Source organism: Rhinolophus hipposideros (assembly GCF_964194185.1).
Source record: "Rhinolophus hipposideros genome assembly, chromosome: 20".
Lineage (NCBI taxonomy): Eukaryota > Metazoa > Chordata > Mammalia > Chiroptera > Rhinolophidae > Rhinolophus > Rhinolophus hipposideros.
In genome coordinates this window covers 2,620,801-2,636,273 of record NC_138066.1, presented here as the reverse complement: position 1 = coordinate 2,636,273, position 15,473 = coordinate 2,620,801, and the positions used below count along the sequence as shown (strand labels likewise).

The following is a 15,473-nucleotide window of genomic DNA, read 5'->3' as shown; positions in this document are numbered from 1 at the left end:
ATAAAGTGCTTATTAATTTGATAGCAGTATAGGGCAAAGTTAGCTTAGGAATGATCCAAATATTCCACCAATATCTCTCAGCAGGGTTGGAACACTAGTTTTGTGTAGTATCATGATCACGTATTAGTGTATCACTAATATCTTATTAATAATAAAGTATTAGAATTTGTGAATGATTTATTCTTCTAATGAACTAGTACAGATTTTACCAGTAATTACACAGAGCCTAGGATAAATCCATGAGGTTATGTTGCTTATATATGTCATGTGTATCTAGGTGGAAAAGAATTAAGTAAGCACTGTTAAATAATACCACACATAAAAACTGAATTCCAGGAATATGGAAGGGTTACCTATAAAGGTCAAATTATTAAAAAGCTAATGGTAAACTGAATAGAGTATCAGCTATTGACTAGTGATGACAATTTTTTCATGTTTAGCATTCAAATTTGTCTGATCTTAAAGAAAACGTTCCAGATCTGTATCATATAAAAAATGTAAACTTTCTGAGAAATAAAGAGAACTAAAATACAGAGAAAAACAAAATCTAAAAATATTTCTTACTAAATGTGTGTATGTAAAGAATTTACACTAATTTTAAGAGTAGATAAATGAACAAAAGACATAGATGATTTGTTCACCAATACTTGGAGTATTTCTGTGCTAGGTATTAGTGTTAGAGTGGTAAACAAAAAAAAAAGCAAACATAATTTCCTCCTGGAGCTCTGTCTATGAAAAGGGCACATACTAAACACAGACATAAATATTTACAATTGTGCTAAGTGCTGTGAAGGAAAAGTTGGTAATAGGAAATGCCAGTAATTAACATGGGAGCTTACTCAGCATCATTAATAATTTTTAAGTTCAAATAAAAGCATTCATATACCATTAGGCATTTATTCAACAATCATTTGACAAAACACAAACTGATGTTAGAAAGCCTGTGTCAAAACACCCAGCTTGATATATTGCTGGTGGACAAAGTGACAACATCCTTCTGAAGGATAAATTGACCATCTATATATTAAAACTAAAATGTTCGTATTGTTTAACTTCGTAATCACACTCCTGGTAATTTATTATAAGAAAATCAGTTCAAAGGTAAAAATCAATATATACACATATTTTAATATTTACAACAAACCAGAAAAATCTAATTTCCATATATTTCCACTCCCTGCACTGTTTTCTGGTCATTAAAAAGCCTGTCAAGTCTATGTAATAGTTTTATGGCAAATATTTTTTTTTTTTGGGGGGGGACCTATAAATTGTACTCATAATTTTAGTTACAATGTAATCTGTATAAAGGGCTAATACTTGGAGTGTAACAAGGAGAAGTAAAATCATTTGTACTATCTGGTAGAATTGTAGGTAAAATAAAGTTTTAGTTGTATTTGATTTCAGCTTTAAAATAATGCTTGTCCTCTCTTTTAGGTGTTTTTGCCTGGCTTTTTGTCCAGCAATCTTTATTATAAATATTTGAATGATCTCATCCATTCGGTTCGAGGGGATGAATTTCTGGGAGGAACTGTTTCACTGATCTCTCATGGCTCTGTCGGCCCTCCTGACGACTTTCATTCAGGTTGTTCCGACAGCTCAGCTTCTCAGGTATTAACTGATTTGCCTCTCCCATTAGAAAGAAAGGAGTACAAATCCTTTCCTTCAAATACCAATAACAGTATTAAGTTGTAAGTTTTAAGTTAAAGGAGAAATCAAATGAGCCTACTTACTGTATGTTCACATCAAAGTATTTGTGCATATTACATTGTAAGGCACTATGCTGTTTCATTCAGGCCGTTGTGCTGCTTGACAATGTAGTTATTGGTTTTAATCATCAAATAATTTGATACACGTTTATAGCCTCTGAAGAATTCTTTGTGAAATTATTTGGGAAATTTAGTAACTAAATTTGGGATGCTTTTTGTTATAGAATAATTGAGTGATTGTTAGATTTCTTTTTTTTTTTTTTTTTTTTTTTTTTTTTTTTTCATTCTTTATTTATTTATTTATTTATTTTATTTTTTTTTAATTTATTTTATTTTTTTTTATTAATTATTTATTAGTTTCAGGTGTACAAAACAAGGTAATACTTAGACGTTCATCATTTATATCCCTCATACTGTGAACCCCCCTCTTAATATTATATTTCACTCAAGAGCTTTTGGTTTCATTTTGAACTATAGTGCTATTATACATTTCCTTAATCTTTTTTTTTTTTGGAGTGCTTTCATATAGTAAACCTTACCTGATTGTTCCCCAAATCACACGAAGTAGGTTATCCCCAAAAGGCATCCAAAGTGGATAGGAAGAAAGAAAACTATTTGTATTTGTAAATGGTATGATTTTATATATAGAAAACCCTAAAGAATCCACAAGAAAACTTTAAGAGCTAACAAATGAATTTAGTAAAGCTCAAGGCAGAAGATCAACACACAAAAAGCAGTTATATTTCTATGCACTATCAATGATGAATCAAAAAATGAAATTAATTATATATAATCAATGTTTCATAATGTTTTTAGAATAGGGGGATATGTAAGGTTTGCTCTCCCAGACCTCAAAAAAAAAATTAAATATATAAAAGAATACACATCAAAAACATTTCTGGAAAGGAAGAATTTGATCCAATTCAAGATAAAAGAAGCAATAGGTTGAGGAAAAAGCTTTAATAAAAATATTTACAAATTCAAGGAAAACAACATAAACACAAAAGCTGATCTGCAAAACTTCGATTGTCTAGTTCTGATTAACTCCTAGAAGAAAGTCTTTATTAAGAACCCTCTCAGTGTTAAGTGACCGACAAATCAATATAAACACAACTTAATATCACTCGGGGTTTTGATATTGAGGAAAAAAAAAAACCAACTTCACATAAGGTTTAAATTGAAAAAGTGGGCAGATATATCTTGGAAATAAACAATTTGTCAATTAACAAAATGAAAATGAAAAAATTCTATTTGTAACAGCACCAAAAAGAGTAAATACTTAGGAATAAACTGGCCCAAGAATATGTAAAACTTGTACACTGAAAACTACAAAACACTGATAAAGAAATTAAAGGCAGCTTAAACAGATACAATGTTGTCCCATGTTCATGGACTGGAAGATTTATTGTTAAGATGACAATACTCCCAAAGCAATCTACAGATGAAATGTAATTCTGATCAAAATGAAAAAGCTGATCCTAAAATTCATATGGAATTGCAAGGGACCCAGAATAGCTAAAGCAATTTTGATGTGATAAAAACAAAGTCAGAGGATACACACTTTCTGATTTCAAAACTTACAAAGCAGTAGTAATCAAATCAGAGTAGTACTGGCATAAGGATAGACACATAGATTGATAGAGAAGAATTGAGAATCCAGAAATAAACCCACATCTCTATGGTCAAATGATTTTTAACAAAGGTGCCAAGACCATTCAATGGTGAAAGAATAATTTTTCAATAAATGGTGCTGGGACAACTAGATATCCACATGCAAAAGAATAAAGTTGCAAAAATATGAAACATTAACTCAAAATGGATCAAAGGCTGAAAACTCTTAGAAGAAAACATAGGTGGCCATGGGGAATGACTGCTTAGTGGGCACAAGGTTTCCATTTGGGGTGATGTAAAATTATGGAACCAGATAGTGGTGATGAATGCACAACACTGTGAATATACAAAAATGTCACAGAACTGTATGCTCTATAATGGTTAAGTTTAAGTGAATTTTACCTCAATAAAAAATTAGTTGTATTTCTATAAACTTACAATTAAACAACTTGAATATGAAATTAAGAAAACAATTCCAGTTATAAGAGCATCGAAAAGAATAAAATATTTAGAAATAAATACAAGAAATACAAAACTTACACTTGAAAACTACAAAATATTGTTGAAAGAAATTAAAGAAGATTTGAATGAAAGGAAAGACATCCCATGTTCATGGATCAGAAGATTTTAATATGGCAATCCTCCCAAACTGATCTATGGAGTCAGTGCACTCCCTCCCTATCAGAATCCTGACTGGCTTCTTTGTAGCTGATCCTAAAATTCGTATGGAAACTCAAGGGACCTCAAATAGTCAAAACAATCTTGAAAAAGAATTAAGTTGGAGAACTTTCACTTCCTGATTTCAAGTTATTACAAAGCATCAGCAATCAAGGCAGAGTTCAAGTTATCATCTAACCCAGCAATTCTATTCCTAGGTATATGCATATAAACAAGAGAAATGAAAACATATATGCACAATAAACTTGTACAATAGCATTATTCATAGCAGCCAAAGATGCAAACAACCCAAATGTCCATCAACTGATGGATAAAGAAAATGTGGTATGTCTGCACAATAAAATATTATTCGGCTATAAGAAGGAATAAAGTTCTGACACATACTAAACATGGAGGAACTTTGAGAAATTTATGCTAAGTGAAAGACACTAAGAACAAAAGGCCACATATTATATGGTTCCATTGATATGATTATGTCCAAAATAAGCAATTCAATAGAGACAGAGAGTAGATTAGCAGTAGTTTAGGGCTGGAGGAATGGAGGATTTGGACAGTGACAGTAAAAGGATACAGGGTTTCTTTCTTGGGTGAAAAAAATGTTCTAAAATGGACTGTGGTGACAATTAAGCAATTCTTTGTACATATTAAACACTCAGTCACACAATGTAAATAGGTGCATTGTATGGTATGTGAATTACATCTCAATAAAGCTGTACAAAAAAAGAAAGAAAAAAGAATACATACATTGTGATTTCAGTTGTAAAACCACAAGGACAAGTAACACTAATCTGTGCCATCAAAAGTCAGGATAGTAGCTACCCTGGCAGGGAGAAGGCTAGTGACTGGAAGGGGGCACAAGAGAGTTTCTGAGATACTGATAAGGTTCTGTTTCTTCATCCAAATACATGGGTTAGTTCTGTTTATGAGAAGTCTTCAAGCTGTATAGTTATGCTATGTTGAGTTTTCTGTAGGTATATACTTCAACCAAAAATATAAAAATATATTTTATAATTAGCACCTAGACCTTTTAAGTACCTAAAAAAGCCCCAAACATTCCAGCCTATATCAAAAAACAAAATGACAACCACATTCATCAGGTTACCTCCTATATAATCTTAACAAAAGGAAAAGGTACTAAAGAGAGCCTCGTTGATGGCAATAAAACAGTACTTTCGCTAAGTTAAGAAAATTTGTCCAAGGCCCAGTGTCAAAACTCCAAAGTGTTATTTATCTGTTTGAATAGTGATGAGAAAATAATTATACTATATTATTAAACTTAAGGTAAAGAACATCAGAAGGGAAATATAGTTCTGGCTCTACCACTTACTGTGTGAATTTAATAAAGTCAATTAACTTTTTAGTACGTACTTAATATACGTCCTTTAATACGTCTATATATAAAATCATACCATTTACAAACACAAATAGTTTTCTTTCTTCCTATCCACTTTGGATGCCTTTTATTTTATTTTCTAATTGACTCTGGCTAAAACTTCCAGTACAGTGTCAAATAGAAGTGTTGAAAGTCTTTCATCATTTAGTACAATGTTAGGTGTGGGTTTGTTTTTTTTTTTTAAGATTTTTAATTGGGGAAGGAGAACAGGACTTTATTGGGGAACAGTGTGTACTTCCAGGACTTTTTTCCAAGTCCAGTTGTTGTCCTTTCAATCTTAGTTGTGGAGGGCGCAGCTCAGCTCCAGGTCCAGTTGCCGTTTCTAGTTGCAGGGGGCGCAGCCCACCATCCCGCAGGACTCGAGGAATTGAACTGGCAACCTTGTGGTTGAGAGCCCATTGGCCCATGTGGGAATCGAACCGGCAGCCTTCGGAGTTAGGAGCATGGAGCTCTAACTGCCTAGCCACCGGGCCGGCCCCTGTTGAATGGTTTTTTTAATCAAGAAAGTGTGTTGGATGTTTTCAAAGGCTCTTTTTGTTATCAGTTGAGATGATTGTGTGGGCTTTTGGTTTTTACTCTATTTGATAAGGTATACTACATTAATTGGTTATCAGATATTAAACCAAACTTATGTTCCTGGGATAAATCCCACTTGGTTGTAGTATATAATTATTTTTATATATTGCTAGATTTGGTTTGCTAGTATTTTGTTGAGGATTTTGTATTTCTGTTCGAGATGTTGATCTGTAGTTTTCTTGTGATGTCTGATTTTGGAATCTGAGTAATGATAGCCTCATAAAAGTGTTCCCTCTTCTTTATTCTGGTGCCTCTTTCTTTTTAATTGTGTGCCCTTCTGGATACATAAGTGTTCTTCTCCCACCCCCATAGAGTGTTCTCTAAGTGTTCAATTATTTATTTTATTAACTTATACCTTAGTTATGGATATTAAGCCTATTCCTTTCTTTTGTTATTTTAAACAATGCTACAGTGAATAATCTTGTATATAAGTCATATTGCATAAGTGTGAGTCTATAATTGAGTTTTTAGAAGTGGAATAATTTCTGGATCAACCCATGGCTCTGTATTTCATAGAAATATCAATTCTGACTTGCTTTTTTTGTGGCGGTGAGGAGTGGGAGGTAGAATACTGGAGGGGAACTTATTACACTCATCTATCTGGTCATTTTAAAGTTTTCTTAGCTTTTGTCACATGGTCTCACTGAGAATCAAAAGCATGTTTTTTTTGTAAAAGTTGGACTTTACATTTATCAGCCAAGCTACATATGCCTGAATCGGTAGAAGTTTTGCACACTTGGGAAAATAATGCTGTGAAGATATCACATTTATTGGAACTTGAGTCATAAAGAAAAACAGATTTGGCATACAAATATATATGTATTGTACATTTTAATATTGAGCTTTTCTCTTACAGTTATATTTTGATGTTATATTTCAGAATTATTGCTGTTAAGCATCTCAGTAGTGAAGGGATTAAGTGAAAATTACATGTATTTCAAACACTGAAGCTTTTGTAGAGATCTGTCATATTCCAAACCCAGGACTGATTTGGTTCCTGAATAATATACTACAAATTTTACAATTTCTGTTGTAGTCCAGTGTGAAAAAAGCCAGTGTTAAAATTCTGAAAAATTTTGATGAAGCGATAATTGTGGATGCTGCCAGTCTGGATCCAGAATCTTTATATCAACGGACATACGCAGGGTAAGTTTGGCACATGTCTAGAATTTTTACAAGTATAGTGATTTTCACATCTTTATTTTTTAGTTAAAAATTTTATAATTATTTCTAATCTATTATTATATGCCCAACACTTTTATATATGGTATGCAGTAGAACGTGGTTAAGAGTAAAGGCTCAGAAATGACTGCCTGGGTTTTTATCTTGGCTCAGCCATTTATTGGCGAGCTACTTAACCTCTTTGTGTCTATTTTTAATCTATAAAATGAGGATAATATTAGTACTTCATTGGGTTGTTGAGGGAATTAAATGAGATAACAAATAAAAACATTTAAAACACTGCCTGGTATCTAGTAAGCACTCCACAAATATTACCATTATTATTACATCACTATATAAAAGACTGATGAGTGTCATATTTATATAATATGTTTTGGACTATCTCTTCCATATTTCATTTGATTCCTATGTTAGCTATTTCAGAGTCCCTGTCTTAAAAGCAAAAATAAAAATAAAGTACAAACATGTCAACATCGTTTATAACAGACTATATAACTAATACTTGGAAAATGGAATAAAATTATTCCTTTGTAGTTAAGAATTACTTGATTGTTTATTTTATCCTATAATAAAAAGACAGTGATTCATAGGATACGGCACTTACTGAACTTTACCACAAATCAAATCATAAAATCATTTCCTCTTCTCTAAAGATGGCTTGATTAACACTTAAGCCTTTGTAAAGGCTTCCTTACCCCACCCCAATGCCAGTCCTAGCAGGGCCATAAAAAAGGGATTTCAACATGTTTAATTGCTTTTATCAGAAAGTAACAGTGTGTATTTGGGAGACCAAGGAGTCTGAAAGGTACTTTGAAGTAAATAAAAGGTTGTTTGACCACATTATCTTTGGAAAGCACACTTCAACTGTGTCAGTGTTGTAGTAATCTTTATTTCTACTTTTAGGAAATGGTGGACAATAAACCTAAATGAGTTAATTCCCAAAGATGATACTTATTCTTAAGGAATGGTTGGTTCATTTATTTTAAACCTTATTTAAGAAAGTCTACAATTGCAAGATGTTTTACTTAGTTTTTTTGTGTGTTTGTAAAATAAATACACATTTTAAAAAATAACTAATAAAATAGGCCATAAATAAAGAATGATTTTTCTTCATCTTTAAAGTAGTTTCAGTGTTTGTTTTAATTTTATGGTTGTAGAATCTTCCTGAAATTTTTCTCAAGGCAAACAAATTTGTATCAGTTGGTGTACTGCACCCATGTATGAAATGATGACTTATTACTAGGAAGGATATCTAAAATAAGAACCACGTTGCCTAAAATGAAATAGGTATCACAAAGTTTGTTTTTCTTCTTTTAACTAACTTTTAATTATAAATACATAAATCTCTTCTTATAAAAAATTAATTTTTTTTAAGGTAAGGCTAATGTCCCTTTTGATCACACATCAATGCTTATTTTCTCTCCTTCCTACTCAGCGTAATCACTGTTATGTTATGGTGTATATTTTTATTGGCTTATTTTTATGTAATTGATATTACCTTCTGTGGCTTGGGCTTTCCTTGATAGTGAGTTTTGTAGATTTTTCTGTTAGTCTATACAGATTTATCTCATTTTAAATGTGTTGTAGTCTTCTATATATAATGTTAATTATAGCTTATAACTGGCAAAATATTTCATACTGTTGTGCCACTATTTGGTCATTTTGGTAGGAATGAGTATTTAAGTTTTCAATTTTTCTCTGTTATACATAGTATAGCGAAGGACTTCCTTTTATATACTTCCTTGTACCAAGAAGCAATTTTACCAATTTACCTTTAAAATATCTGACATTTTACATTCTTACCAGTCATTAATAAAGATACTAATTTTCCCCACATACTTGTCAATGCTAAATAATAGACTTTTAATTTTTTTTTTACCAATCTTGGATTATTGCTCATGAGATAGAGCTTCCTTTGGCATTTATTGGTTGTTGAGGTTTTCCTTTTGTGAATTGATAATTCATCTCTTTTACACATTTTTCTTTTGAGTAATTTCTTAAACTTGTTGGAATTCTGTATGTTGCTGGGTATTAATTATTGGTTACTGATAGCTGTTAAAAATAAGACCTTTTACTGTGTTCTTTGCCTTTTAACTTTGCTTTATGTTACTATATTTTTATAACATAATTATATATAGTTACTCTAGCTTTATAGTACATTTTGTCCTACCTCTTTGTCTCCTCTTTTACAAAATTAGGCTGTTCTTGTGTCTTTTCTGTTTGAATTTTAGAATTTTGAATTACCTTTTAATGCATCGTTTTATAAACGTTTTGGGGATTTTTGAATGGAATTGTATTGAATTAAAGATTATTTTGCTTTCTGTGGGGGATGGTTCTATTTAAAGTAAGCCATGTTTTGAATAACATGGGATAGCTATAAATTGTATTTCTAGCTTTCTGGATTTAGATAAGATGCTTAAAAATTTATTTTTTTCTTCTTAATTTAAAATTGATTGTTAGAAATTATATTTTTCTTTTCATACTTAGGAAGATGACATTTGGAAGAGTTAGTGATTTGGGGCAATTCATTCGAGAATCTGAGCCTGAACCCGATGTAAAGAAATCAAAAGGTTTGTGGTGTTTTCATACTTAGTATTAAGCCTTTACTCACATTGGTCATTGACTGTAAGTGAAGGATCTTTTAAAATTTAAAGTATTTTACAAAATAACTGCCATGTCTTTTACCTTGTACTGATAGTATAACAAGTGAGTACAGGGCTTCATGTAATCGCATCTCTAATACAGCTTTTTTCTCTGAATCAAAAGTTAGTGAACTTGCTTTATCATTCAGAAGACACATCTATATGAAAAAATATACATCACCTTTTTATTTAATGGTGAAATTCCCAATCCAGATTGACCTTGAGGTTTATCTTGAGACCCTTTATTTTATTAAATTTTGTCTAAATTGCTGAAAGCTATTATGAAATATATGTGGAAAATATTAGTAGGTTGAAATTAAAATCCTTTGTTTAAACAGAAGAGTTAAACACAGAAACCATTTTTAACGAGTGCATTTTTTATGACTAATTTCAGCTTCCAAACAATTGATTTATACAGGAAGATTTTGGAAATCAATATGGATTCATTCAGATGATGATGACAATTTTCAGTGTGATTGGATTGACAGTATTGTCTTGAGTAAATGATACTTTTATAAGAAGAAAATGTTCCATTTTGATATGTGTTTAAAATTAAGATCTATTATTTGTTTTCCTATGGAATTTAATAGGACTGCATTCCTTTTATGTTTATCTTATTTTTTAATGCAACTGTTGTTTGGCTAAAGAATCATACCACTTTGGTTGATGAACCAGGTTCCTTTTAGGTTAGATAAACATTGACAGAATACACAGAAAATGCAGTTGTTGAAATAATTTAGTCCAACAAAGCGCCTGTTACCTATTTAACTTTAAATAATTGATTTATTTCCTGTTTTGCCAGAGAAGTCCAAGGTACACAGTTGGGAAAAATGTAAAGACTGAAAGAAGTTAACACAGTTCATTGAGTAAATAATTTTGGAATGCCTCTGTGTACTCATATTCTCTGGACAATTTAGAAGATACAGATTCTGCCATTAAGAAGCTTACAGTAGTGTCTTTTAATCGGGTAAAAGATGAATACTAGGAAGAGATCACTGGTAGCCTTGCAACAGACGAAGTGCTGGACAACCGCTGTGGGGTATTGGCCAGGAAGGACTCTATATTGTAGAGTAGCTTTTGTCAGTGGGGATAGTAGGTTCTCTGGTATCAATAGAATCTCTGAGCTGTTTGCGTTTGTGTGTGTGTGTGTGTGTGTGTGTTTTGTGTTTTTTTGAGAATTTGTTTAAGAGTTTATTTGAGCCGAATTGACGACATATGCTAGGAGCAAGATTTCAAATGTTCTGTGTATTTTGTTGTTGTTATTTTTGTTTTGTTTTTTAAGCTGGTTTTACTCCTCCGACAGCTCATGAAGAAGCATTACTGCTCCAGAGTATAGGTGTTGGGTGTTTGCAGTTTCTTTTTGTTTGTTCTGTGCGAATTAACGTATAGTATGAGTAGTTAAAGATATGCAAGAAAAATTTCCCCAAACCACTATCATTCTATTCATTCAGTCTCTTCGTATTATTCATTCGTTCATTCTGAAATATGAGTGCCTATTATATATGCATCTGCCACTCTAGGTATTGGGAAGAAAATAAAATTCTTGCCTTCATGGAGCTTACATGTTATTGGAAGAAACAGTAAACAGATAAACAGGTAGATAAACAATTGTGCGTGTGCTTATACATTTATACAAAATATATATAAGCAGAGTAAGCAACCGGAAGAGTAGTGGGGAGTACTATTTTCGCAGTGGTTGTCAGGAAGGGTCTCACTGAGTAGCATTTTGAGTAGAGACCTGAGCAAAATGGGGTAGTAAGCCTTGGCAATTTCTGGAGGAAGGGCATTCTTGGCAGAAGGCAAAAGAATAGAGGCTTTGAAGTTTAAGAGCTTAGCATGATCAGGGAATCAAGGAGCAGCAAGAAATGATGTTGCTGAAGAGAAGTGAGGAAAGCGTTAAGTGGTAGAAGGCGAGTGAGGTTGGGAGGGTTACCACAAACCATGGTAGCGACTTGAAAGTGTTGAGAACACATTGCACATTGGAGCAGGGAGGTAACATGGTGTGATTGATATTTTAAAGGGACAACTCTAGCAGCTGTTTGGAAAATAGAGTGTAGGGATTGAGAAGCAGGGAAACGTTCTTGCCATGGTCTAAGTAAGGGAAGATGAGGCTGGTTGTGGATTAGATGGTGGTTTAGTTTGGCACTTTTAGTTTGCTGCAAATGTGACACTAGATGATAATTTTATCAAGTGAAGAGAGAAGAAAAATCCAGAACTCTGAAACAGTTTTTCAAAGATTTTTCAAAGCATGATGTTTGCAGGTTAAATACTCTTATGTGAACAGTTTCTATTAATGGTAATATTCCTTTATGTTTTGGGGGAGATTGTACAAAAAAAATGTCCATGTCTTGAATTAAGAGCATTTTTAATTTAAAATTATGCATGAAATCTCCATTCAACTTTGACTTTGTTTACTAGGATCCATGTTTTCACAAGCTATGAAGAAATGGGTGCAAGGAAATACTGATGAGGTAAATTCTACTTTTAGTGTAAAGAGACTCCTGCTTATAAGTGGCACCTTGTCTAACTAAGGTTTTAAGGTTACTCTTTCTTTAGTTCCTATGTTGAAGCAGCATGGCACATCATTGCTCCCTTATCCAGGATATAACAAGAAAGGGTGGGCCCTCCTTAGCATCTAACAAGTTCTTGGTAAAGGCAGTGGAGGTATCTTCCATCCAGAGACTCTGGCCATTGAAAAATATCTATGCATTCAACTTTTCATCAACCAGCAGGCATCAGCAATCAGTTTAGAAACAAAAAGCTCAAATATTTCCTTCCTCACTTTCATTTTTACTTTCAGAAGTGGAGGCTTGCTTTTTGAATAGTTAGGTACGTTGAGAGATGGGAGTGGAAAAATAAAAATATTTTCTTTTGACCATCTAACGTGAAAATTGTTATGATGTTGGGTACCCAGTAGCTGACTCTGGAAGACAATAAATAGCATGTTAATATATCATAGTCAGAGGGTGACCCAGGTCCTTTGATATCTGGCAATGTGGTTCTTATCCAAATACGTGGAAATGATATGCAGTTGTGTTTAGAACACTGATAATGTATGTCTTGATTCTTCTAATTAATGACTATTACCAACAGTTTGAATTACTTCTTTTAGGCCCAAGAAGAGCTAGCATGGAAGATTGCTAAAATGATAGTCAGTGATGTTATGCAGCAGGCACAATATGATCAACCATTAGAGAAGTCTACAAAGGTAAGGATGACTTGTGTTCTGATCTGGTTTGTTTAAAACTAAAAAGAATTAGATTCTAGATACATAAATATAAAAAAAGACGAGAGCTTCTGCTGCTGCTTTTGAAGGATTAACTACCGTAGGAATTGCCCTCTCATCATAAACAACTAGAAAATTGACAAACTGAATGAAACAACTACTCCCAGATATTAGGTAGCAGTCAATAATCCTGACCGTAATCCTTAAAAGAAGGATAATGTTTAGGTGATCCATAGCTCACTGGCTAGAAGCAGTTTCCAAAGTGCAGGGAGGGGAAAACTAAAGAGTTCATAGTCTTGCTGAATTGAGGAGTCAGAATTCAAAGTTTGGAAGAGCCCAACGTGGCTAGAATTCATAGAACAGGGTACGAGGATAGGAGCTGAACAGAAAGGGAGATCCAGAGATATTTAGAGAGGTCCCTTCAAGTCCTTGGCCTAACACATATGTTGGGTGAAAATGACCATGGTGGGGAAAATACCAGAAATTAATAGTCTGAACAGTTCCTGGAACATAGGGCTAAGAATAATTCATATTCCTGCTGACCAGTGTGGACAGATCTTGTAATACACAAGGTATTGGGTAGTATCCTCAGAAATATGCCTATTTACTGGAGCTAAATTAACCATAGAGTAAAGCACCTTAACCAAGCTAAACGGCAGCTTTTGAAAAGACAAAACTGCTCTATAAGTAACAACTGCATGAAGAAAGGTCAACTCTCCTTAAAGGAATAACAAAATTCAGCAACCAAAAGTGTAAAATCACAATATCTGACATCCAATCAAATATTACTGGGCATGCAAGGAAGCAGAAAAACTTGACCCATAGTCAGGAGAAAATACAATCCACAGAAAACAAACTCTTAAAAATACTGAATTCAAAAGAACTCAGGAAAATGAGCAAAAGAGAAGAAAGAATCAATGTGACAAATAGGAGACAAAGAGCAAGATGGTAGAGTTAAACCAAATCATATTAATAGTTACATTAAACATAGATGGCTTAAATAGTTCAGTTATAACACAGAGAATGTCAGATTGGATAATAAGGCAGAACCCAATTATACACAGTTGACACCTGAACAATGAGAGTTTGAATTGCGCAGGTCCACATGAGGATTTTTTTCAATTGACCTGAGTTCAGTTGACCCATGCAATTCAAGCTCACGTTATCCAACTGGCAGTTGGGAATCTATGTATGTGGAGGGCTTTTCAACTGCACGAGCAGTTGTTGCCCCTAACCCCAGCATCATTCCAAGGATCAACTTCTATAAGAAGCCCACTTTAAATATAAAGAAATCAGTTAGAAAGATGGAAAAGATATACTATATAGACACTATCAAAATAAGCTCAATGGCTTTATTACTACAAGTCAGAATAAATTTCAAAACAAGGAATACTACCAGGCACAAAGAAGGACATTTTATATAATAAAAAGGTCAGTTCATTAAGAACCTAAATGACGTTTATAAGACAGTGCATCCAGCAACCGCAGAATACACATTCTTTTGGCATGTACATGGAACATTCACCAGGCTGTATACCATATTCTGGGCCATAAAAAAAAGTTTCAATGAATTTTAAAGATTTAAGTCATGCAGTCTGTTCTCTGAACGCAAAGGAATTAAATAAGAAATCAATAACAGAACAAATATGAGGAAAATATCCACATATTTGGAAATTTAAACAACATACTTCTAAGTAACCCATTAGTCAATGAAGAAATCAAAAGGGAAGTTAGAAAATATTTTGCACTGAATTGAAGTAAAAATACAGCATAATATTTGTGGGCTACTAAGAACTAAAGCAGTTCTTAGATGGTAATTTATAGCCTTAAAAGTTTGTATTAGACAATAAGAAAGGTCTCAGTCTGTCTTAAGAAACTTGAAAATAAATAAACCCAAAGAAATCAGAAAGAAGGAAATAGTTAAGATAAAGGTAAATATCAATTATACAGAAAACAGGAGGACAATAAAGAAAAATCAAAAGCTGGCTTTTTGAAAAGACATTTAAATTGATAAACCTAAGTGGGGGTGGGAAAGAAATAGACATGAATTACCAATACCAAGATTGAAAGAGGGGACATCACTACAGATCCTACAGATATTAAAATGATAATAGGGGAATTTTATGAACAACTTTTTGCTAATACATTAAACAGCTTTGATGAAATGGAGAAATTCCTTGAAAGACAAATTACAAAGCTCAGTCAAGAAGTAATAGATAATCTGAGTAATGCTGTATCTATTTAAAGAAATTGACTTTAAGAGTTAATATCCAAAATACATACAGAACTCATATAACTCAGTAGCCCCCCCAAAAAACCCAAATATTCTGATTAAAAAATGGCAAAGGACCTGAGTAAACATTTTTCCAAAGAAGACATACAAATGGCTAACAGGTACATGAAAAGGTGCTCAATATCACTAATCATCAGGGAATTGCAAATTATAACCACAGTGAGAT

At 32.9% G+C, this 15,473-nt stretch overlaps 1 protein-coding gene across 2 annotated transcripts in view; it reads left to right on the top strand.

Annotated features, from left to right (window-relative positions):
• AKAP10 (A-kinase anchoring protein 10) overlaps positions 1-15,473 on the top strand; it is a 73,068-nt gene that overhangs the window by 50,293 nt on the left and 7,302 nt on the right. Inside the window, exons 10-14 of one of the 2 annotated variants that reach the window (XM_081027049.1) lie at positions 1,435-1,608; positions 7,001-7,110; positions 9,634-9,716; positions 12,207-12,259; positions 12,901-12,996. In XM_081027049.1, the coding sequence (XP_080883175.1) occupies positions 1,435-1,608; positions 7,001-7,110; positions 9,634-9,716; positions 12,207-12,259; positions 12,901-12,996 (516 nt within the window). Of the gene's footprint in view, positions 1-1,434; positions 1,609-7,000; positions 7,111-9,633; positions 9,717-12,206; positions 12,260-12,900 lie in introns of both variants that reach the window. The other variant, XM_081027048.1, reaches the window with a different exon arrangement.